The following is a 24,812-nucleotide window of genomic DNA, read 5'->3' on the forward strand; positions in this document are numbered from 1 at the left end:
CTCTAAGGGAGATACTACATTTTGAATAGCTAATAGACTATCTCCCTCAAACAAAATGGAGTTCTCTCCTGTGCTGCGAAGCTAACCCAGCTGCCACCTCCAAGGCCACCATCTCTGCCTCCTCCGCATCTGCTGCTGTGAACCTTCTTGTAGCTGCTCCTATGAGAGTACCTTCATTATCCCAAGCCAGAACTCCAGCTGCCCCATCTCCTGTCCCCCTATCAAAAGCAGCATCACACCTTATTAGTATAGTATCTAGTTCAACTATTGGAAAAGACTCTTTATAAGGACAACTATTATTCATTCTATTTTGGCTTATATGGGAACTGTTATTCTCTACTCCCTGTGATTCTTCAAAGGCTTCAAGACATCTCCACCAGTGGGTTGCTGTTCCTTTGAGCAAGCCTTCTCTATTTGCTGCTAAGCTTTCAAACTTTGCCTTGTTCCTAGCCTCCCATATGCCTTGAAGCATTATGATGGCCAGAATACCTTTTTCAGCAAAACCTGGATCCGTTCCATTAATCCACTGAAGGAAAAGATAAACCCAATCTCTTATCGGGTAGTGTCCCATCTCGTCTAGGTTGCCCCCCAAGTTTGAGGCGAACCAGACAGACTTAGACCACTCGCACTTAAAGAAAATATGTAGAGGGTCCTCTAGCTCCAGCCAACACAAGAGACAGGAGAACTCTCCTTTGATCCCTTTGTTCCTAAGCAAGTCTCCCGTAGGTAGGATACCCATGTACAGCTTCCACAAGAAAAGAATAATATTGGCTGATACCGGAGCTTTCCAAATAGCTTTAACAGTGTTTGTATTAAAAGATGATGATTGCTCCATGTCCCCATTCCCTGCCATTCTGTGATAGGCTGTTTTAACAGACAGACTGCCATTTCTAGTATCCATCCATCGGATAGTATCTTCCCCTGCCACGAGGGGTCTAATCATGACCTGCTTAATCATCTTCCCAATAGTAGATGGGAATAGGTGATCAATCCTATTTTCATCCCATCCACTACCATCAGTCAACATAAGATCCTTTACCTTGAGGTTTTGAAGGTCTTGTCGCAAAGGCATCATGTCATTAATAAGGACAGGATGTTTGTTAATACTGAGCCAAGGATGGCTCATAACCAACACATCCTTACCCTTACCAATGCTCCAGATACATCCCTCCAGGACTATTTTCCCCACTCTGTGTACCCCTTTCCAAAACCAAGATATGCCTGGAGGGGATTACATTTTAACATCAAACCAGCTCTTACCATATATGGCCCTGAAGGTTCTAGCCCATATCGATTTTTTGTCAGTGAGAGCTTTCCAAGAAAGCTTAGCTAGCATGGCTTGATTCATATCTTTTGCTTTTCTCAAGCCTAAACCGCCACTAGCTTTAGGTTTGCATATGCTATCCCACCCAATGGTGTGGATGCTTTTACTATCTTATGTACTGTGCCACCAGAAGGTCCTGCATGCCTTATCTATCTTCTCACAAGTGGAACTTGGGAGAAGATAAGTAGACATAGCAAAGAGGGGGGTAGCTTGGACCACAGCCTGTATCAGAGTTGTTTTGCCAGCGAGTGACAGAACTTTTGCCCTCCACCCTTTAATTTTACCGTGAGCTTTATCCACCAAATAATCAAAATCCTCACTCTTCTTTCTTTTTTTCTTTTTTTTTTTGAGCGGTAAAAAGTATTAATACATTCCAAATCATAATCAAAGTTACAAAATGTTAATCCCCATTTAGCAAGATGCTAAGTTACAAGATTACCCACACCCTAAACATGAGATACCTTCAAGTATTAATACCTCACTCTTCTTTCTAGAAACAATTATAGGAACTCCTAGGTATTTATCCCGATAGTCAAAAAATCTCATTTTCCAAAACCTTTTTAAAATGTTTTTATGTTTTTTATGCATATTCTTACTGCAAAAAATACTAGATTTATCATAATTTATCATCTGACCAGAGATATTGCAGTACTCATCTAAGATATTTTTGAGCTTACCACTCTCAACTAAATCCGCTTTAGTAAACAAAATCAAATCATCTGCATAAAGTAAATGAGTAATAGCCGGTGCATTCCTTCTAATCTTTATGCCATGAATTTCCTTAGACTGTTCCGCATAAGCTATCATCCTTGATAAGGCCTCAGAAACAAGAATAAACAAATAAGGGGAGAGAGGGCCTCCCTGTCTGAGGCCTCGACTAGGAGTAATAGACTCAAGAGGGGCACCATTAAGAAGAACTTTAAAAGAGACCGTCGATAAGCATTCGGAGATAAGCAATCTCCATTTCTTATTAAAACCTAGTTTTTGAAAAATATTATCTATAAAGGACCATTCCACCCTATCATAAGCTTTAGACATATCCATCTTTAGAGCAACAAACCCTTTTTTCTTTTTCATCTTTTTCATAGTGTTAAAAATCTCACAAGCTAAGCCAATACTATCCCCTATGCTTCTCCCTTTTATAAAGGCCCCTTGAAACGGGGAGACAATCTTATTAATGTGGGCCTTAAGCCTAATAGCCAGAATCTTAGCAATAATCTTATAACTAAAGTTACATAAACTAATAGGTCTAAACTTAGATACATGGTCCGGATTAGAAATCTTAGGGATGAGGGTGAGAAAGGTATCATTTAACCTAGGGTTCATCTTACCATTAATGAAGAAATCCTTAACACAATCTATAATACTCTTACCTACAACATCCCAACATTGTTGATAAAAGATACCTTGGAACCCATCAGGTCCAGGTGACTTTAGAGACCCGAGTTTTTTAACAACATGCCAAATATCGTCATCAGAAGGACAAGCAGTAAGAATCTGATTCTCCTTATCCGTAATACAAGGCTTAAATAAATCAAGAATAAGCTCATTTTTCTGAGGATGTACAGAATCAAAAATATTATCAAAATAAGCATTCACCGCTACTCCTACATTATTCCTACCTTCTTGCCAAACACCATTATCATCCTTAATCTTATCAATGTTATTTTTCCTTCTGCGATACACCGTAGACAGATGAAAGAACTTAGTATTCCTACCATCTTCTTTAATCCACTGTTGACTAGATTTCTGTTTCCAAAACACCTTTTCTTTCTCATACCAATCAAAGAGCTCCTTTTTTAACTTCTTAGCTCTTTCATGATTAACCGAATTAAAAAGGCTTTTGGAGCACCCTATCTAGCTCTTTTTGAGTATGTTTGATATTAGAGAAGATGTTCCCAAAAACCTTCTTATTCCAGGTCTTTAGACTTTGGGCGGTCTTATTTAACTTAAGAATCACATTCCAATCAGGCAAATCATGTGTTATAGAGTTCCACGCTTTATCTATCTCAGGTTTACAAGACTCATCTTTTAACCACATGTTATAGAAACGAAAATGTCTTTCAGCATATTCCTCAGATACTTTAAGACTAATCAACAGAGATAAATGATCGGACGTAGCATTAACCACATGTTTAACAAGCATATTAGGGAATAATCCATCCAGTCATGTGAAGCCATAGCACGATCAAGTCTTTCTAAAATATTGTCTTTAATTTTCCTATTATTATTCTAGGTGAATTTGGGTCCTTTGTAGCCTAAGTCCACTAACCCAAGGTCATCAATCACAGAATTGAAATCCATCATGCATTTTGAAAAGGTCGACCTACCCCCTATTTTCTCATCCAAGGTTCTGATTGCATTAAAGTCACCAAACACTAACCAAGGTCCCGGTATATGGGGGGCACACTCTCTCAGTTCATTCCAAAAATGATGTCTCATACTAGCATTCGGTTCACCATAAACAAAAGTAAAGTACCATGGATTTATACTGTGATAATTAATAAGCTTACCTGAGATTTGGTTGGCCGTGGCTCCCAGCACCTCCAGGTTAACTCCAGCCCTCCTCGAAGACCCACAGCTGGAACACAAAACGTATTATCATACTTAAGAGCCTTCCCTAACTTACTTATCTTTTCCTCCTTAACTTTTGTTTCTGACAAGCATAAAATATCCGGTTGGTGTTGACGAACTAGATCCTTTATATTATGAACTGCTGTGGAGGAACCCATTCCCCGGCAGTTCCAGGCGTGTATCATATCTGTTGAGGCGGCTGTTTGGGGACAGCCACCGCGAACCCTGGAGGAGGACCACACAGACCTCCACTGCTTCCAGACCCAACACTGACACTAGTACTCTTATCACCACTATACCCACTGTTCAACCCCTTTGATTCTTTTGAGCTGTTCCCTCTGTTATTTATTTTTGACTTGAGCTGTCCACTGCCTTTCCCAGACGAGCCCTCCATAGCCAGTGGCACTGGTTGGGAAATATTATCTTCTGATTCATAGCCAGACCCTAGTTGATTTCCTTGAAACAAATCTACTGGCACAGTCCCCACCGACACCTCATCATGACAGTTAAACATCACACCTAGTTATGAGTTATGACCCTTGTACATATTGCATATTGGGCATGGAATCAGATGATCCATTTTCATTCGAATTGGGTTGAGACCGCCACTGATTATGGATAATATATTAACTCGTAAAAATCCTGGAGGTTGTACAAGCCATAGTACAAAATATCATGATAGGGCAATATATCGACTCCTGATTTATGGATATGTATCGTGGATATATCCCTCTATGTGGGGATATTTTACATTGGGGCATCTGTAAATATCCTGGATATATCCACAAATATCAAGGATAATTTTTAAAATATGGTTTTGCACATGTAAAAGAAAAACTCACTGAACCAAGGAAATTGCTAGTTAATAAATAATTTCCAACGTTGCCTGGTTAATGTAATTATAATTATGTAAACACATAATTGGAAGTTCTTTTGTGTTTTGTGAATTATTGCAATTATTTAAGTATTAGTAAGATTGTAAGAAGCTAAAAGTGTAACAGTCAAACTAACATAAGTTAACCACCTCTTTTAATGAAACTGGAAAAAAAACTAACACAACAAACCAGATACCAGATTACCAGCTACACCATTTTTCCCGGCATGATTCTCAAAAGCCTATGATACACTGCTACCAATTACAGCTTCAGTCACTCAAATACAATTAATATGTTGATCTCCCGAGTCCCGTCACACTCAGTGACCACATCTTTACATGCTCTTGATGAGTCACAATGGATATGACATCCATCTTTTGAATTGCCCCTTCAACTCGCACTTTCTTGTGACATGTGCAGCGCGCAGGTATGCAAAACCTTCAGCAATCTTCAATCAATTTGGATAAATTTCAAATTCTTTTAATGGGTTGCCAAGAAAAGTCAAGCTTCAAGTTTCTTATCTGCTCTAGCAATCTATTAATTCCTTAATTCCTTCTAAAGCTGACCTTACATCAGCACATATCGAGACATGAGGCTGCTTGTTCTTTCCAATTTCAACTGGTTCAATATCAATTTGAATAATCTTAGCTCGACTAGCAAAAGTCTTCAATTTTATCATTAACCCGATGATCAAGTTTGGTGATATATTGTGATATCCACTATATCGTCAAAATATCTTGATATATCGATAAGTATTGAGAATATTTGCATTGGATTACTGAATATATTCAATCCTATATCGTGATATTAATTTTCAATTTCTCAATATATATATATCACAATATATCACGATATTTTGTACTATGTACAATCAACAGTCTCATTTGGTTCTCATTGTTTTGCTACTTCGTAATGCACAAACAGTGAAAGAAAAAATATATGTGACTTAACTGTAGCGTGCACATCAATGACCCGGCTGTTATGATAAGACGATAAGTACAACTGACTCCATAAACAGACTTATTGGTTTTCATTCTTCTTACAGGTGGACTCTAGAATCTAGACAAGAGAGATCAGTTTTGAGATCAGTGAATATTATGGAACAGTTGATTTGCTTGTATTTTGACTTGAATTAACACCACCACCTCTGCGTCCTCCTCCAGATACTCCTCCGCCACCAGTCCCTAGTCCACTTCCACCAGTCCCACTGCTGCTTCCATACCCTTCACCATGCCCTACAACTCCTCCAGCATTGCCTGTTCCACCACCACCTCCTGATCCACCACTACCACTACCACTACCACTACCACTACCACTCCCACCCCCACTTCCTCCTCCTCCACCAACACTTATATGCCCACGACCAACACTGATCCCAACACCACCACCACCCCCTCCACCTACATTTGCACTCCCATTACGAATACTTATACTACCTCCACCTCCACCACCTATACCTACATGCAGGCCTTTCTTACCAATATTGATTCCAACACCTAATCCGACACCACCACCAGCCCCAACACCACCACCATGACTAGTACCCACCCCTCCACCCATTCCGCCACCAACACCTAAACCATACCCTGACCCATTATGGCTCACCCCAACCCCAAAACCTCCACCCTCACCTTTCCATGAGATGAGTTTTCTTTCATTAGAACCAGTTCCCTTCTTTATAAGACTTCTTGCTTGAACATTACTAGGACATGCAACACATAGTAAAAGTATTAGTAACAAGGAGGCTGTTGATATCTCCATTGGCACAACATAATATATTTTGGCCTGCCTTTTATACAAGGTGGATGTATGTTGATTTCCTTAAAGAACCAATGGTTCGGCGATGTCAAAAAGGTTAATTGCAAATCAGTAGCAAGTGCTCATGGTCCATATCCTTCAGAATAATCGACTTTACTTTCTTTACACAAGAAGACTAACGTTGTAAATGTGATTCCCTCCACACTACTTTTATAGTTTTATGTGATTTCCCAACGTTCGATACGGAAATCTTTCACACTAGCTCTAGAATATGATGGTTTAAGACTTTGTAGTAATCAATCTGTTTTTATAACAATTAAAACGGTTTCATAGTGTCACGAGTAAAACCATATCTGAGAAGCAGAGTCTAATTCATGTGGCTACGACATTGGAACCTATGAAATTTTTAACATAGTAGACTAGTAACGGTGATAAAGCTGTTTGAACTTTGAACGTTATTCAGCTCCCTCTCCAATTTTCATCCAGATAATTAGTTTAAGAGAGTCTTTTAAGAATATTTTGGACTCCTAAGACAGAGGCATAATATTTTTAGTTTTTACACCCAAATTTGACTACTTTTTGAAACAATTGACAAAAATACCCTACTTAATTATTTGCAACTATTTCTACAACAACAAGTATGCAAATGCAAACCATGCTGTGCACTGGGGGTCGGTTTTTTTTTTTTTTTTTTTTTTTTTTTTTTTTTTTTTTGTCTAAAGTCTTAAAAGCATTGAAATCCGTCCCTCGAGTTCAATAGTTAACATGATTATTTTGGATTCTAATTCTAATTGGTAATTGTAATTATGTAGGAAAAGCTCATCTATTTTTTTAATAGGAAATAATTACATGATTTTTTTGGATTCTAATTATAATTGTTTAAGTGACATTAAAAAGGTTTTTCTAAATTATTAATAAAAGAGAGCTTGTTCTAATATTAGCGAGGGAAATTGGGGATAATTATATAATTTAATATTATGGAGGTTTTTTTAAATTATTAATAAATAGGGGGTTTGTTCTAATATTTGTGAGGGAGGTGTTTCGAAATTTAGCAACTATGGAGATTAATTACAAATTGCCTAATCGACGGGGGTTGCTAAATACCCGGCTATCATATAGTGTAGAGATATGTGAAACAACGAGATTTCCTCTTTCATAATCTCTTAAAAAATTCATAATTTTTAAATGTATTTAAGTTATTTTGAAACTCAACATTTTAAAATATATATTTTAAAACATATATTTAAGTTATTTACTCCAGGCTTCTAGGCCTTTGGACAGTACTTTGTGGAGCAATACACCAGTACTTTTTGCTGTTATGAGTGGCCTAGATTCAATACACCACTGGAATTATCAAGTAACAATATATAAGAATTGAACTACTACAACTGAAATGGCATTGACAATTTTGCAAATTTAAAGAAAGAAACATAGAATATTCGAATAATAAATAAAAGAATAGTACATTTTGATCAATAAAATGGATATACAAAAGTAAAAATTGTTCATCTTTTTCATTAGTATCAAATTCTCGAAAATTATAATCAAATAAAAAAAAGAACAAATTTTTTCCGTAACTAGGAGGAGAAGCTGGAATTGACATAAGCACTGTCAGCATCTTCAGCAGTTATTAGGTCTCTTATTTACTTTGTGGAGCAATCTACGTACCTTCTTCTAAATTCTATTCAAATCCAAAATCTACTATTTTTGTTATGGTAGTTATCTTATCTACAGGTGGTTATCTTGGAACAAGAAATTGGGCTAGAAAGTCTCATTTAAAAAAAAAAAAAAAAAACAACAACTCAAAAGCCCTACCTAGGGGTGGGCAATAAATTTCGGTCGAGCTAGCCAAACCTCTAAACATTTAAAAGCCCTTCAGATATTAAAGTCGAGTCGGCCCGGCCCTAAAAAAGTCAGTATAGGGTCGGGTCGGGCCGGGTCACAAGTCTAAATCTCAAGCCCTAACCCTACCCGGCCTAAGCCATCTTTAAAGGCTTTAGGGCCGGGTTTTAGGGTCGAGCCTATATATTTTATTCTTTTTATAAATGTTATTTTTCAAACAAAGGTTGTTTTTTTGGTTTATGTGTTACAAATGTCTGCTCTGTATTTCGCTTTAATGGTGTGAACGGAAACCTTTAGTTCTAGACTTGGTTTGGATGTGAATAAAAATATAATTTATAAGAAGTAAGTGGGAAAATAAATTGAGAATAATAAGTTATAGACTTTGATTTGATGATCAAAGGAATAAAGTCTTATTTTTTTTATTAGGCTAGTGCTCATTGTTTTTCATGGTTGCTAGATAGGTTGATAAGTTTTTTGTTATATAAGACAAGTTATTGGAAGATTCTTGGGTGTAAGTAATAAATTACAAAGGACAATGTTATTTTAATTTAAAATATTTAACAAAAAGAGTTGGACAATTACAGACGCGATGTATTTATAGTGAAAATGTGAAACTATAACTAGGGCTGAATTAGGGTCGGACCTATGTTTCAGAACCTTAGCCCTAGCCCTGCCCTAGAAGTCGGGTCGGCCTTGCCCTAAACTCTGTGAAGGCTTTAGTTGTGAGGGCTTTATAGGGCTTAGGGTCGGGTCGGTCAAGGCCGGGTTAGGGTCGTTAGGGCCAAATTCCCACCCCTAGCCCTACCCATAATATTTTTGGGTTTTAATACCCCAGCATTGTTTTTATTCCCGGTAAGTATTTTTTTATAGAAAATCTTTAGAATCTAAGCTTTTGACTCGAGACTAGGCCGCCACCTGTTATTTTTTAATATAATTTATTCTCTTTTTCACTAACTACCTGTTAAACTAATTTTCTATATTTTGGAAGGGTGAAAAAGAAAATAAATTATATTAAAAAATAAGAGGTGGCGGCCTGGTCTCGAGTGAATAAAAACAATGCAGGGGTATTAAAACCCAAAAATATTATGGGTAGGGCTTTTGAGTTGTTTTTTTTTTAAAAATGAGACTCTCTAGCCCAATTTCTTGAATTTTCATCTCCTCCTGAATATTTTGATTTGAGAAACGAAAAAGAACATTTTGCCAACTACTATACACTGGACTTTATTATAAAAGCTCGTTAACAAACAGGCCTCTAAGCCCAAGCCCAATACATGACCTAAAAGCATTTTCTCTCTTAAAACACAAAACCAAAAAAAAAAAGTAAAAAAACAGTACACCACTGAAAACTCTTGCCACTGCAAGTGAGTCAACTCGGTAACCATGGCAGACATAGTACAATACCGTTTAGAACAAATGGTAGACGAATTAGACGACTTAGAAAAAAAGGGAATCTTCACCCGTCTCGAAATCAACGAAATAGTGAAAAAGCGAAGAAATTTCGAGTACAAACTGAAAAGACCAAGCCCATTAAAGCAAGACTTCTTATCATTCATTGAATATGAAAAACAGCTCGACACTCTTCGTCGTTTACGTAAAAGAGTTGTTGTTAGAGATTTAGGTAATAAAAAGATTAAAAGATCAGTTTCTGATACTTCTTGTGTTGTTAGGATATTGAGAGTTTTTAGATTGGTTACTATGAGGTTTAAAGGTGATGTTGGCTTGTGGTATCAGTATATGGAGTTTTGTAGACAACATGGTCATGGGAGAATGAAGACGGTATTTTTTTTTTTTTTACTTTGTGAGATTTTTTATTACTATGTGACATTTGTAATAGAGTATATGGTTGTAACTGTGTCACATTGCAACGTTTCCCACTAAGAATGGACGAACTAATAGGTTTTAGCTTATAAATGAGTGTGGTTATGGACAAGTTCATTTGTTGGGTTTTTTTTTTTATGGTTTTGATTGTTTTTTGTGTTTAGTTGTGGATGAAAATTGTTTGAAGGAATGAGGCAATGTAACTAATGACACAGTGCTTTTGTTGTTCTCATTACAGGTTTTGGCTCAGGTACTAAGGTTTCATCCCAATGTACCTGGCCTTTGGATGTATGCAGCAGGTTGGGAGTTTGATCACAACTTAAATGTTGCATCTGCTCGTAATCTAATGCAGAGAGGTTTGAGAGCATGCCCGAATTCAGAGGATTTATGGGTTGAGTATTTACGTATGGAGCTAGTGTACCTTAATAAATTGAAGGCAAGAAAGTCTCTTCTTGGAGAAGACAAAGGGTTACTTACTCGTGATAATAAGGATAGTGATGACGAACGGTGGGAAGATGAGAATAAGGATTTATTTATGGCCCTTGATGAAGGAAAAACTAATGCTGATGGATCTGATGAGGAGTCGGAGAACAAGTTGGATGTCTTTCGGGAGCATGCTTCGAAAATCATTCAAACAGTTTATAGTGGAGCAGTTGAGGCTCTCCCATCTAGTATGAATCTGCGGAAACGGTTTTTAGAGTTATTAGGTAATCTGGACTTGACAGATTCCGATAATTTGAGAGAAGAGATATTAAATGGTATGAGGAAAGATTTTGCAAAGTTCCCAGAGTATTGGGATTGGCTATCAAGACTTCAAATCTTTGATAATATGAAGACAAAGAAGATGACTATGGAGGAGTTGCGCCCAGAATTGGATGAAGCAGTTGGTGTAAGTACCTTAACCTTAAACAACTTTTTAACATCTCTTTACACTGAAAGTTTTTCACATGGGCTCTTAGAAACGTTGTGGCTTCTCAATTATTTGTACTTGACAGAAATCATTTCACTGAATTTCGGATACTGAATACAGATATCTTTATTAAGCAACATCATACATACTTCATGGTTATTCTCAGCAAAATAATGATAAGTTTACAAATGTGATGTTAGTTTTATTACATAAAAAAGTGTCTGTACTTGGTAGTGTGATCCCTTTCGAAGTTTATCATTGATTTTCTAAGCTAAGCATCTTCAGATAGAGTATGGAGATGATATGAATGTTCCCAGAAAGTTTGTCTAGCACATAGAAATGCTCTTTAAACATTCAGTAAGGGGGGAATCTAAAGTGTAGTATAAAATTGATTTATTTTGGTCTGCCTGAAGATAATATAGAAATGGAATATGAGGTGAACATTGCTTGAGTTGCAAATACAATTGGACTCAATGGAAATCGTGATGTATGTATCTAGATAAACTGTGTGTTTGTCGGGAATAAGGAAATTATCGGTCGCGTTGCTAGAAAAAAAGGAGAATCTTCTTAACGATATAAGGGTACATGACTGAAAGGAAGTAAAAGATAGTTTTTCTTCTCCTGGGAGGCTTAGAAGGATTGAGTTACTCTCGGAGTTCAATCTAGTGGTGAGGAGAGGAGATTTTTCAGAGGCAGGAAAGCAAGACTAAGTTAGTACTTGTGGGTGATCAAAATACAAGTTTTTTATTTCCATCAAATGGCCAGAATTGGGAATAAGATTAATTGTTTGGGTTGCCTCCATAGTAAGGTGTTGAGGGTTAGAGGTGAGGATCGTCTTACAGAGGAAATTGCGAATTTTTACTCAGAGCTTTATTCATTGCCATACCTTTGGGATGTAATTGTGTGCAAGATGTAAAAAACCTTGAGAGGGACATTGATGAGCGGCTTAGAAGGATTGAGTTACTCTCGGAGTTCAATGTAGCAGTAAGTAGAGGAGATTTTTTTGGTGACAGGAAAGCAAGACTAAGTTAGCACTTGAGGGTGATAAAAATTACAAGTTTTCTCCATCAAATGGCAGAGTCAGGAATAAGATTAGTTGTTTGGATTGCCTCCATATTAAGGGTGTGGAGGGTTAAAGGTGAGGATTGTGTGTAGGATGTAGAGTCCCTTGAGAGAGACATTGTTGAGGAGGAAGTCTGGATTTCCATTTCTCGTATAGGGTGTGACTAATCTCTTGGCCCTGGTGGTTTTCCTAAGAGTTCTGCAAAAGTATTAGGAGATCATTAGAGTGGGTTTTATGAGGATGGTGTAGGATTTTAGTAGGACTAGCATTCATGCTCATACTTTTAATAATACTTTGTGTGAATAGCGCAAGAGAACACTCGGAACAATAATGAAAACACAAGCCAACCTTCTTTTATACTTCTTCTTTCTCTCTGTATCTTTTATTTTTTCTAGGTTCTAGGGTGTCAAATGGAGAAATTCGTTTTTGTGTCTAGCTGCCAAAATAAAATAAAAGAGGTCTAATACACTCTTCTTGGGATTTGGAGAGTTAAAGATAAGCCCCAAGCCCGTATACAACCATAGGTAGCTATTTTAAAGCCAAACCACCAATTATGCGCAATCATTTTTTCAAAAGACACAAAGATAGTACACAGTAAATATTAGCACTTAATTAAATTATTTTGTAAAGAAAAGGAGGTGTTTCATTCGTATACTCGATGGGTGCAGGGTTTGGAAGAGCATTATGAATGTCCTTCCCACCTTCAAGAGAGGGATTAGGGATCACAATTGTTTTCAGGAAGATCCTTGGCTGTGGGATAGACCTCGTAGGGAAGACCATGGAACTTTTTCCAGCATGTTTGAGCTAAAAGAATGTAAAGTTAGTGAGTGCGGGAATTTTTCTTGGAATTGACCGGCTTTTGATGATTGGGTCATTATTGGATTAACCTCCCTTATAGGCTCAATATCGTTAACATGAATCGACTAGATCCTGATTCGATGATATGAATCCCTAGTAAGATTGGTAGTTTCTCACTCAAATCTTTCTATTTTTCTCTTCACTCTTGGTTTCCTCCCACTAGTGGCATTGCTCTGATCCTTTGTTTTCTAGGATCTATTTATCCCGGGTCTAAGGTTCCTCTTAGAGTTGCTTTCTTTGTATGGTGTGTTTTTTTGGAGCAGATTCTTTCTGTTAATATTCTTAGAAGATGAAACTCTAGAGCAAACCTTGGATACTGTCCTTTGTGTTACAGAGTTGAGGAGTCAGTGAATCATGCATCTTGTGTTCTTTTTCTTGGAAGATTGGTCCTATTTTTCGCGAGATATCTGGATCATTTGGACTAGTCCTTATGGGGTGGTGGATCTCCTTACTCAGTGGTATATATGGTCATTCTCGTACAGAGAGCAGCCTATTCAGAGTTTGTGATCATGTGGCAGATATGGTTGGACTGTAACGGACGACATTTTGAGGGTAAAACAATGGATTCGCAGAAGGTCATGTTAACCATAGAGGGTATATGTGAATGTGATGGAGGTCACTTGACATAGTTTGTGATCCCTGTAAGGCTTTTATTTATATCCCTTTTATGTAGTTTCGTTGAAAAATGGCTATATGTTGAGAAGATGTCTCACCTTGGAATTTCACAATAATTGCTTAAAGCTACTTGTAATACAGCCTGAGGTTTCACAATAGAAATTATACACACTCTTTATGACTAGTTTTGTAGTTACGGGTTTCAGGAAATTAATATTTTTTAGTTCCCTGTAGCCTTCTGAAAACTTTTCAGCTGAAACAAAGGTGCAACAGTTCATTTATAACACTTTTCTACGATCTAAACCAATACAGCAATACCTTTTCTAATGTTTCTGCTGTATGCTTTATATGTACACAGATATATGAAGAAGCATTGAAATATGTGCCTTCTGCCAAGATGCTTTCCCTATATGCAAAGTTTTGGATGGATGTTATATCTCCTGAAGGAGACGATTCCCAGATTTCGGGCTCTGCTCCTTCGAACTTTGCTGTAGAATTCTTATCCGACCTATTAAAGGTGTATGAGAAAGCTGAATCCATGGGATGCATGACTGAAGATCTTGCGTACCAATATATTTCACTTTACTTGCGAGTGGGGAGATTAGAGGAAGCCAGGACCATGGCGAAAGGCTTTGCAATGGAAAACTTTCCGGAGCAGCGAAGTTATGGATTTTAAGGATTTCAATAGAGATGAAATGGATTACCAGTAAGTCTTCTTCATTGGCTAAGGACGACCGGCGCTCTACCTTCGAGCTTGTTCGCAATGCCCTGGAAAAAGTGTCGGTTTCAGAAGCTGATAACTTATGGCATATGGTACGCAATCAGTTTACATTCTTTTCTCGTAAGACAGCATCATTTGGTGCATTTAATGTTTCCAATAGTTTTTATTGATATTCTAGTTTAACAGTTTCCTTTCTAAATTCTGAATATATCCGGTGGTCTTTCGGGATTATTATTAAAATTAATCATGGAGAGTTATGTTTCAGTTCCTTCACAGATGAAACTCTGAACTTTGTAAACTAACGTGTATTTACCATCTTTTAGATTTTGATGATGCATGCTTAACGTGTATTTACCATCTTTTACATTTTAATGATGCATGCTTACCATGAATCTCCTATTCTCCTCTGGTGTTTTTGTTTGATGTGAAGCTTGCTAATGCAAATAGATGCAGTACTTGTTTCTCAAATTCGACATTATGTTAAAAATAGGATCTACTTTCGCAAATAGCAAGCTTTGCATAAAGACCGATTGCAGACATATGTCAAATTTTGAAATGTTCTGAACCTCAGTACTTAACAGGCAGTGGGTTGCTAAAAATTATCTATAAGGAATTAACATTAGGTCGGTTAACTCTAGATTTGCATTCCTGAAACATACTTTTTGTCATAAGTTATACCAATTAAACAAAAAATCCTGATGTATAGCATGTGTCATTTGTAACATGGTTCCTTGATCTTTGCATTGCTTTAGCAGGGATGCATCTGCTGCATATCTGATAATTCATGCACATGCACATGAACATGTATATTTACTTTCATGCTGAAGCAGTCAGAGTTAAGTATGCTAGGACAGATTGCGGGTTCACGACTTCATGCACGGTAGAGAGAGTAATATTTTGGTTTCAAACCAAGTTTGGGTGAAGTGTGAACTAATATATAAAAAGTTTTTATCGTAATGCTAGAGGGACTATCCTGGTCAGTAGCAGATATTACTATTCAGGCTTTAGGAAAAGAACAATATGTTAAAGAATAGATTGTTTTCACAGAGATAATAGGAATTGCTTTTTTTTTTCTATATTACATCGACACGCCATATTTTAAATATAATCTGTGTCGGATATGTATCCACGTGTCTGTGTTGGACTCAACACCAGCACATATTGTATGTGATATACCTCAAATTATGATATTTTGCTGTGTCAGACACTTCGTATGTACCCATGTATCCATGTCGATGTAACTTAGCTTTTATTTATTTATTTATATATTTTCCTTTTGATAGTTAGAACTTTATTTACTTGCCCCTTAAATCCTCTTATCCTCGGGTAAGGTGGGAATTGAAAACCCAAGACCTTGGCCCAGACTCACAGACTTGACCATTAGGCCACTCGAATAAGGACTGCGATAGTGCTATAACTTGATGTACTGGTCAACCAGTCTATCTTGATGTAGTGGGCAAGGTTAAATTGCTTGACATTCTCAGGTTATCACAGTTAGTTCTCTCTGGCTGGCAATATATCTCAGCCTCTCAGCTGTTGTATTTACCATTTGTTGTATCTAATATGCATTGACATGAATCTCCAGTGTTTAAACCAGTTTGTGTATGGCATTTATTTGTTTGTATGTGCATTATATTAAACTAAATTATGGTCATTATCCTTGTATTGGCTAACTGGCTTACGACGTATTCTTCATTGGACTGGACATAAATTCATTGTTTTGGTATTTTACCTATATCTTTGTCCCATCTCCATGTCTGCAACTATCATATAATTTGGTGCCTAACAACTTTCAAGACACCTTTACTCTGTGTAACGAACCTGTATGTATTTTGTTCAAGGGCAGTAGACAACCCAGTTCGGACAGTCCATAGGGTTAAATAGTACTGTTTGATGCATTCAATAGTAGCTGCACTTTAAAGAATCTCTTTCTTTGTACATTTTTTTGTAGGTGATCAAATTCTTCTCAAATCACAGAGCTTATATGGATAAGCTGGTTAAGATTTTTATGGCCTGCATAGCTAAAGACACTGAAGGTGGATTTTCAGTTTCATCTGCACTTGTAAATTTCACTCTTCAAAGGGATGGTATTCAACGTGCTAGAGAAATGTATAAGCGGTAAGTGGCATTTCTCTTCCTAATAAAGCTTATTTTTTATGAACTTACATAAACAAAATGTTCTGGAATGGTGCGACAGCGGGGACATGCATACAGTTTAAAGGTTTCAAAACAGCAAAAGGGATTGCCAAATAGAATATGAGTTGAGCTAGGCAGCTAGCAAATAGTGACAGAAGATGTATAGAATTTGGTGTCAATTGCATTTAGAATGGTGGTAATATGATGCCAATCAGTCAATCCTGATTAGTTTGGTGCTGTTTGTATTTATGTGTCAGTTCTCTGTACCGCATGTGTGTTGCAAAATATCTGAACATAGAATTCACTCTTGTGCAATTACTTAGTTCTGAATGTATAGACCTCCAAAAGGCTATCCTCACAGCACATTTGGTGTTTGTTTTATGTATGAGTACCGTATGTGTGCTGAATGTGCAAAATATCTGAATGTGTCATTACTTCTTGCAATTACTTATTTTTAATAGTTGTAGTCATTATTCTTCAACTTTTTCATGCTTATTGAGGTCCCTCTTCGTGCGCTGTTCTAAGCAGGTTTCTAGTTTTACCTCATCCAAGCCTTGCGCTTCATCGAAACTGCATAGAGTTGGAATCAAACCTTGCATTTATTGGTGACAAAGATGGCCTTGTAAATGCGCGAAAGTTGTATGAATCTGCACTTACGACCTATAGTCAAGATGTGGGATTGTGGCGAGATTATTACTCCTTGGAGAACAAGGTAACATTCTTCTCTGCTGTAAGTTCCACGTGTAATAGTGGCATCAGGATAGTATGATAGGAACAAATATACATCATTAACCATCCTTCAAGCCCATGCCAAATTCATTGGTGACAGACTGACGGTGCTTTTGGCATTACTAAACAGGTTGGAACATCAGAAACAGCTAATGGTGTATATTGGCGTGCATGGAAGACGCTCAAAGATAGCAGTAGATTGATTGACCCTCGGGATGCACGTTGAGTTTCTGTATCAATTACCTCCAATTTTGACTCCTCCTGTAACATCTTTATTATATTTCAAGGAAACTATTTATGAAGAAAAGAGTTGTTTTTTACTGCGGATGATTTGCATTTGGCTCGCAGTGTGTGGCAGGAACAGATACTAGTTATGAGGCACCACTGGACCGGGGGGTTTCCTTAAATGGTGCCAAAGCTATAGAGCAAGGTGGGCGTCAAGTGCTGGATGGCATTGTTAAATTAGAGTAGATGGATACTGATTTTCAAATCTGTAATGATAACACAATTTGTTTGATCATCCTTGTTTTGTCAGAGTGATAACCTATTTTCTCGAAATAGGGACTAAAGCTGAGTCCAATGGTATTCACTCAGCATCTCTAAAAATGGATTGGAACAGTATTTTAAGGATAGAGAATACGTTTTTTGCACCCAATGGTTTGGACTTACTACACCAGTGGTGTAGTTTGAAACCATTTCAATAGTTTGGTGGGGACACATGTAATTCCACTCCAATTCAACCGGCGCCGAATGGCATAAATTTTTTTATGTGCCACTTCAAGTGGTGCCATTTGATTTTTTAAAATTCTATCACATGGTACCAACAGTGCATCGTTTTGGACTTTGTCGGAATTTAAAAAGAAATCGAGATTAGAGCAGAGAGAGAATAGGCACCAACTACCACTCAGTAAGGATTGGGTCATCTTGATTTTTGAGGATGCAACCTTCAGCCACCCACTCAAAATATATCTACATACTACCAAAAATAAAAACTTTCTAATAAAAACTATATATTATTATCGAATCCAGATTTACACGTCCATGTACATTTGATCACCTTTCTTTCTTCAACTCACCAACCCTTTCTCTCTTATATATATATATAAGCCTACAACTGAAACCAAAACCTTTCTCACTCTCTCTATTTCCAGGTGAACTATATTTATATCTGCGTTTCTCTTTTGCGTATTTCATCAAATATTAAACCTGCTATATATGTTTTATCTTGTTCTGATTGCTGGCCTTATTTTAGATTCATTTATAGATCTAACATTGCCTTTCTCATATACTATCTGCTCTGTTAACAATGATTTTTAGACTAGTTCACTCATGCCCATCCTTGTTTCTCACATTCATATGTGTTCATTATATATGCTTTTGAGGATTTAGAATTTTTTTGCCAACTCCCTATATGAGATTTCAATAGTTTTTTTTTTTTTTAAAGATTTACAAGAAGATTTAGTTGCACTGCATGCATTGAAACATGTAAAGATTAAATATTTTATGGTATTGAGAAGTGCCCATCTGGATATTATGACTAATGGATTACATTTTGTGTTCTAATTGAGCCAAACAGATCAATTTTTTGCACTGAATAAGGATGAGAGGAGGAGGTTTGTGGCAGCTTGGACAGTCCATCACGCGCCGCCTCGCTCAAACTGATAAGAAAGTTGTAGCCCGTCGTTACTTTGCTTCTGAAGCTGAGCTTAAGAAGACGGCACTGTATGACTTTCATGTTGCCAATGGAGGGAAGATGGTTCCATTTGCTGGATGGAGCATGCCAATCCAGTACAAGGATTCTATAATGGATTCGACTGTGAATTGTAGAGAAAATGGAAGTCTCTTTGATGTTTCACATATGTGTGGACTGAGCCTCAAGGGAAAGGACTGCATTCCATTCCTTGAAACGCTTGTGATTGGTGATATTGCTGGGCTTGCTCCTGGGACTGGAACGCTTTCTGTTCTTACAAATGAGAAGGGAGGAGCAATTGATGATACGGTCATTACCAAAGTGAAGGATGATCACATTTACCTGGTTGTCAATGCGGGATGTCGCGACAAGGATTTGGACCACATTGGAGGGCATATGAAGGCATTCCAGGCCAAGGGTGGTGATGTCTCATGGCACATTCATGATGAGAGATCTCTTCTAGCTCTGCAGGTTAATTTTCGTATTTTTTACTCTTTCTATTGGGCATGATTGGTTATTGGTGTTTGCATTTGTCCTAATAGGAGGCACTTTTTGATCTGATCTTAGAGTCTTTGTATGCATTTTAGGAATTTGCAACATTCTGAGGCTCCATTTCCTGTGGTTGTAAATAAATACTTAGGTACAAAAATTAGCGCGAAAGTTGAAAAATAAAAGTCACGTGACAAAAAAATTCAGATTGGCTGTGTCTACAATAAAATGTTGGCCTTCCATTTCATCAACTATCACTTACCGATTGAGAAGGGCTCCATTGCCATTTCAGACCTTCTGAATTGGGTTTTAGCAGTCATTCAATTCTGGAGGTTAGTCCCTATGACTTTATGAGGGTTGATTGCTTCTCCAACAAGCTAAAAACTGTCATCTCATATAAAAAGGATTATGAGCATATCACACTGATTAAATCTCCAGTTAAACAGACTACGGTAACACAGATTAATATATGTCACTAAGCAAGGATGAGCGGAGGACAGCCATTAAAATACAAATGAAGGTGTGGGAGACATCTTGATTGTTGATTGTAGCTGCATTGTTTCTAGTGGGTTGTGAATGGTCCAGGCCAAGCTAGCCTTCTAATTCAAATTTAGAAACTATTATACCTAATCAGAATTAAATTTAACCCCAAAAATAACCTATGGCAAAAAACAACAAAATAGCACCTAAACGTAATTAGAAATAGCCCTAAAAGTATATAAACCAATATGGAACTAGTATCAAGGGTTTAGAACCCTAGATGCATCACCAAGACTCCCATTCTATGATTTTTAGCAACTTTTGAATAAGCTAGGGACAGCCATAACAGTCCAAGTTTTCTAGATTGACCCAGTCTTCTGTCGCAGCATATCATATAAAAAGTTTCATGATTATTTCTGATACAGGGCCCCCTTGCTGCGCCAGTTCTTCAGCATTTGACGAAAGATGATTTGAGCAAGGTATACTTTGGGGAGTTCCGAATGTTGGATATAAATGGAGTCCATTGCTATATCACAAGAACTGGGTATGTGATTTTTTTTTGTTTTCCCACTTATCTTTCAGGGATTACAGTTGAAGTATATGTTCTTAGGAGCTTGTAGTTTTTCTTTTAGGGTTTAAGTTGCTGACAATTTGTATTCATAAAGTTGTTGCTCAGGCTGTGTTTCGTTGTGCACTGACAAAACAACCCACAAAGTAGTAGACAAGGGAGGGGGGCATGGGCTCAATGTTGTCACTGCCTTTCATGTCTTCCCTACCCCCAGACCCTCACACAAAATAGGTGTACTTGACTTTTAATTGGCATTTCCTAGTACGAACGAGAGACCAATATATGGATGTGTATTCTTGTTAACTTAGCTGGTTCATTTATTTGAAAAGTTCAGTTGCAAACGAATGGGCTTAGGTTAGGAACATGACTGACTTGTAGAATTTTGCTGATCGTTCTTTCAAACTTTAGTCAGGGATTCTGTTGTTGGCCGTTCTCCCTAACCAATCCATTATAGTATACTAGGATATTCTATTGATAGTTTGATACACAAAGGCATTTGACTAAAATTTCAGTAATTAAAGCCAATTATTTTGAATTCACTACTACTATTATAAGAGCTACAATGTTGCGTGCACATTTGGTCAAGGTCTATGTTTAATTGTTATTATTGTGAAAAAAACGATGAAGCGGCAGTTATTACTCACGCTTTCAAACTTCAGTTTGAGAAGATATTGTTGTTGTCCAGCAAAAAAAAGGGGGGTTTGGTCCACGATTAATCGTTTATTGCAGTTTGGTCCCAAATTGAGCCAATTTGCCGTTACAGTTAGTTGACTTTGCGTTGACTGTGAATGTGGCAAACGGTTGAAAGTGGGTACATTCTAGCATTTTTTTAAATGGCAAGAATGCCCTGCGCATATTAGTCACGTGATGTTTTATTTTTGTTTACATCATCAAATGAGCGTGGCCAAATCACAAGATACATCCAACAAAACAGTTAACTAGCCGTTGGTACTTGTGTTCTACTTCATAAGGCCATCTTCTACCATCTACATCTTGTTTGCAAACACCTCCCCACAAGTAAACTACCCATTTATCCTCTTCAAATACTCAAAACTGAGATGGGTGGAAGTTCATTTCATTAAAACATGATAAACTTGATTGAACATTAAACAAACATAAACATAGACTTGATTGAACATCAAACAACATAACATCATGAAACATTCATGGGTACCCAATATTCATTTGATTACATCAAGTCATTTGATTGAACATAAAACAAACATAAACATAGACAACATCAAACTGCAAATCATCCCACAAACAAGGACCACATAGCACAATCACTTTTTCCTCTTATTCTCGAGTGAAAGCTGCAAAACTTGGTACTCTTGAGGACACATTAAAGCTTGCATAGTCACCCTAGCCTGAGTTGAACTTCTTTCTCCTTTAGCCTGACCCTTACCCACCCTAGCTTCAGTTGAACTTACTTCTCCTTTAGCCTAACCCTTATCCTCATCATCATCCTTAACAACAGTTGGTTCATCATCTAGAGTGATAACCTGATCCAACCACTCTAAAACCTCAAAGAAAGCAGACTCGTATAACTCCTCTGGATCTTTATCTGAACTATCACATGGGAATCCTACAGGCACAGTTAACTAGACACAACTTTTTTATATGAATCATCACCATGTTGATTAACGTATGCTCTAGCAACCATAACCTCATCTTTAGGCCAATTGTTATAACCAAACCTCACTGTAGACATAAAGTGATCTGGGTAGTCCTCACCCTTCCTAACTTTATCCTTAGCATCAACATTAGCCTTAGCTTTACCCTTCCCCTTCCCCATTTCAGTTATCTGTGTGAGAGAGTTATGAGCGAGTGAACTAACATTTTATAGCTAATGCATTTAAGTCAATTATGTTTTGAATTTAAAATATATATAAGCAACAATTCATATGGAATGGGGAAACATTTATTTTAAAAAAAACAAAAAAGTCCCAATTTTTAAATATTAATTATTTAAAACAAAAATAACCCCAATCACAAAACTCGAGTCAAACAAACCCTAGAAAATGTTACCAGAAAATACCCATGCTTTTTTTACAACGCACCAACCTTTTTAAAAGTCCAAATCTAATGAAGAGAAGGGCCATTATTTAAAATACCCCAATTTTAACTGAGAAAATTCATTTCATGTCCATTTCTCTAACCCTAGATTCAAGAAGAGGGTTGGAGTGAGGGGTAATTGGGGTATTTTTAAAATATAGATGGCCTAATGTCAATCTGGGACCAAACTACAATAAACGATTAATCGTGGACCAAACTCTAATTTCGCTATTAATAGTAGGACCAAAATGCAAAACCCCAAAAAAAAAAAAAAGAGAAGGTATTGTTGCATTTTCAAACGAACAGTATATATTTTCAATTGTGCGAAACTTCTCTCTCTCTCTTTTTTTCATTTTTTTCCCTTAATCAGTATATAAAAGATCCATTCATCAGCTTTCCTTTCTGGACCATCAGATTGCTGAATGGATCTTTTAAATACACACACATTCAGATTCTTACACGTATTGAGGATCCATCAGAGATATGATGTTCCACTGAAAATACCCGAGTGTATGTCATCCGGTCAACTTGACTCCGGTGCTAAACAAATAGAATAAGAAGAAACTAAAATGGGAAAGCATCCCAAACACATAAAGACTCACGGGCTTTTATGCATAGAAACAGTGATATGGGTCATTCTCATGCTTTAGTAGAGCGTACAGTAGTTTATTTGTGAGTTATTAGTAATCTTTTAGTTGTTGCTTTAGTAACTCAAATGAGACCTTAAATTAGGAAGTCAAGGAATTTATATTCATTGTTTTGAAGTAGTCATTTAAGTAGATAAATATCCCATCACACCCCAGTCCCCACGGTAGCCAGGTCTTTTTCTCAAACTCACTAAAACATTGATTGATAATGTTCAGATGCTTTGCTTTCTGTAAAGATTAATACCCTATATTCTTCTAGAAAATGGGTAGTAGCTAACTTCCAGATCTTTACATGAGTTTTTTAGGTACACTGGGGAAGATGGTTTTGAAATCTCTGTACCTTCAGAGAATGCTTTAGATCTTACCAAAGCAATTTTGGAGAAATCTGAAGAGAAAATTAGGTTGACAGGGTTGGGAGCTCGGGACAGTCTCCGACTTGAGGCAGGATTGTGCTTATATGGTAATGACATGGAGCAGCATGTAACACCTGTTGAAGCTGGACTTACATGGGCTATTGGAAAAAGAAGAAGAGCAGAAGGTGGGTTTTTAGGTGCAGAGGTCATCCTCAAACAGATCGAGGAGGGTCCAAAAATCAGACGTGTTGGATTCTTTTCCTCTGGCCCCCCTCCAAGAACCCACTGTGAGATCTTGGATGGCGAGGGGAAGAGTCTAGGAGAGGTGACCAGCGGTGGATTCAGCCCATGCCTCAAGAAGAATATAGGTATGGGATATGTGAAATCAGGGTCCCATAAGGCAGGTACTAAGGTCAACGTTGTTATTCGAGGAAAATCCTATGATGGGGTTGTGACAAAAATGCCATTTGTGCCATCCAAATACTACAAGCCAACATAGTTCACAGTGAGTGGTCGAGTTTTTCTGTTCTTCTCTTGTTTCTGCAGATATTGGATGCTGTAATTAATACTAATTCTATTTATACCATGAAAATTGCAAGTCCACTTGTAATGGCTTCTCTGCTTTTTGCAACGCCCTTTGAATGTTTTCACTTCTAAACAGAATGGAGAAAGGGCCTTCATTTAATGGCCACGCAACTACGATTTGCATATACTGATCAAAACTAGACATTGTCCATACCAACAACAGAGGTCCTCCGACCAATTAACACTACAAATCATCTACCTGGTGAACATTAATTTGATAATTAGTGCATTCAAGTGGCTAATAAAATCAGAATAAACATATGGATGAGCTTTTGTGAGGTTCTATTCAGTACAGACGTACAGTTGATACTAGCAGTACATACTTATACACTTTAAGCAGACAAAGGGAATTTTATGGTGTCATTTTATAGAAGCCTCCATGCCGGTGAATCCGTATCCCAACAAACTCACGTTTGTTCTTTAGTTTGTTTTGTTTGTTTGTTTTTTTTTTTTGCTTAAAACGTAATTAATATAAATAGCAAAAAAAGATAAAAAAAATATTACAATTTAGTTAGTCAATGCCTTCACTATTAGAATTATTCTAAGGGAAAAAAAATCACTATAGAAATTCATAATGATGTTGGATTCAAAATTCACGAGAGAGCAATGCGAAACATTCTTAAAGTATGGTACAGAAAGTCATTGTTAAATTATGTGCAACACTCAAAGTGTGATTCGTGGCACAACTTTTTCATATCACACTTATAGGCACAAATTTGAAG

At 37.1% G+C, this 24,812-nt stretch overlaps 3 protein-coding genes across 4 annotated transcripts; 2 read left to right on the forward strand and 1 right to left on the reverse strand.

Annotated features, from left to right (window-relative positions):
* Positions 1-46: 46 nt before the first annotated feature.
* On the reverse strand, positions 47-4,056 carry LOC147477008 (uncharacterized). The gene is made up of 3 exons (XM_086585889.1): positions 3,838-4,056; positions 2,002-3,073; positions 47-1,221 (listed from the first exon to the last, which is right to left on the reverse strand). The coding sequence occupies exons 1-3, from the start codon at positions 4,054-4,056 to the stop codon at positions 47-49; spliced, it is 2,466 nt and encodes an 821-aa protein (XP_086442015.1).
* A 5,613-nt stretch (positions 4,057-9,669) lies between these two features.
* LOC147477009 (U3 small nucleolar RNA-associated-like protein) lies at positions 9,670-17,873 on the forward strand. Its single transcript, XM_086583298.1, is given in 7 exon segments — positions 9,670-10,149; positions 10,430-11,080; positions 13,996-14,263; positions 14,266-14,450; positions 16,310-16,476; positions 17,023-17,206; positions 17,354-17,873. Coding segments are annotated over 7 exon segments (1,947 nt in total). The 5' UTR covers positions 9,670-9,753; the 3' UTR covers positions 17,450-17,873.
* Positions 17,874-17,992: 119 nt separating this feature from the next.
* Positions 17,993-24,108, forward strand: LOC147477010 (Glycine cleavage T-protein family). Of its 2 annotated transcripts, none has more exons than XM_086583299.1 (4): positions 17,993-18,374; positions 18,800-19,384; positions 20,308-20,426; positions 23,458-24,108. In XM_086583299.1, exons 2-4 carry the CDS (start codon positions 18,824-18,826, stop codon positions 24,002-24,004), a joined length of 1,227 nt encoding a protein of 408 aa, XP_086439425.1. In that variant the 5' UTR covers positions 17,993-18,374; positions 18,800-18,823; the 3' UTR covers positions 24,005-24,108. The 2 variants fall into 2 exon arrangements, with proteins under 2 accessions (XP_086439425.1, XP_086439426.1); XM_086583300.1 differs by having other exon boundaries at positions 18,012-18,130.
* Positions 24,109-24,812: the final 704 nt, after the last annotated feature.

This window comes from Coptis chinensis, chromosome 9 (genome assembly GCF_015680905.1).
Source record: "Coptis chinensis isolate HL-2020 chromosome 9, ASM1568090v1, whole genome shotgun sequence".
Classification (NCBI taxonomy): Eukaryota; Viridiplantae; Streptophyta; class Magnoliopsida; order Ranunculales; family Ranunculaceae; genus Coptis; species Coptis chinensis.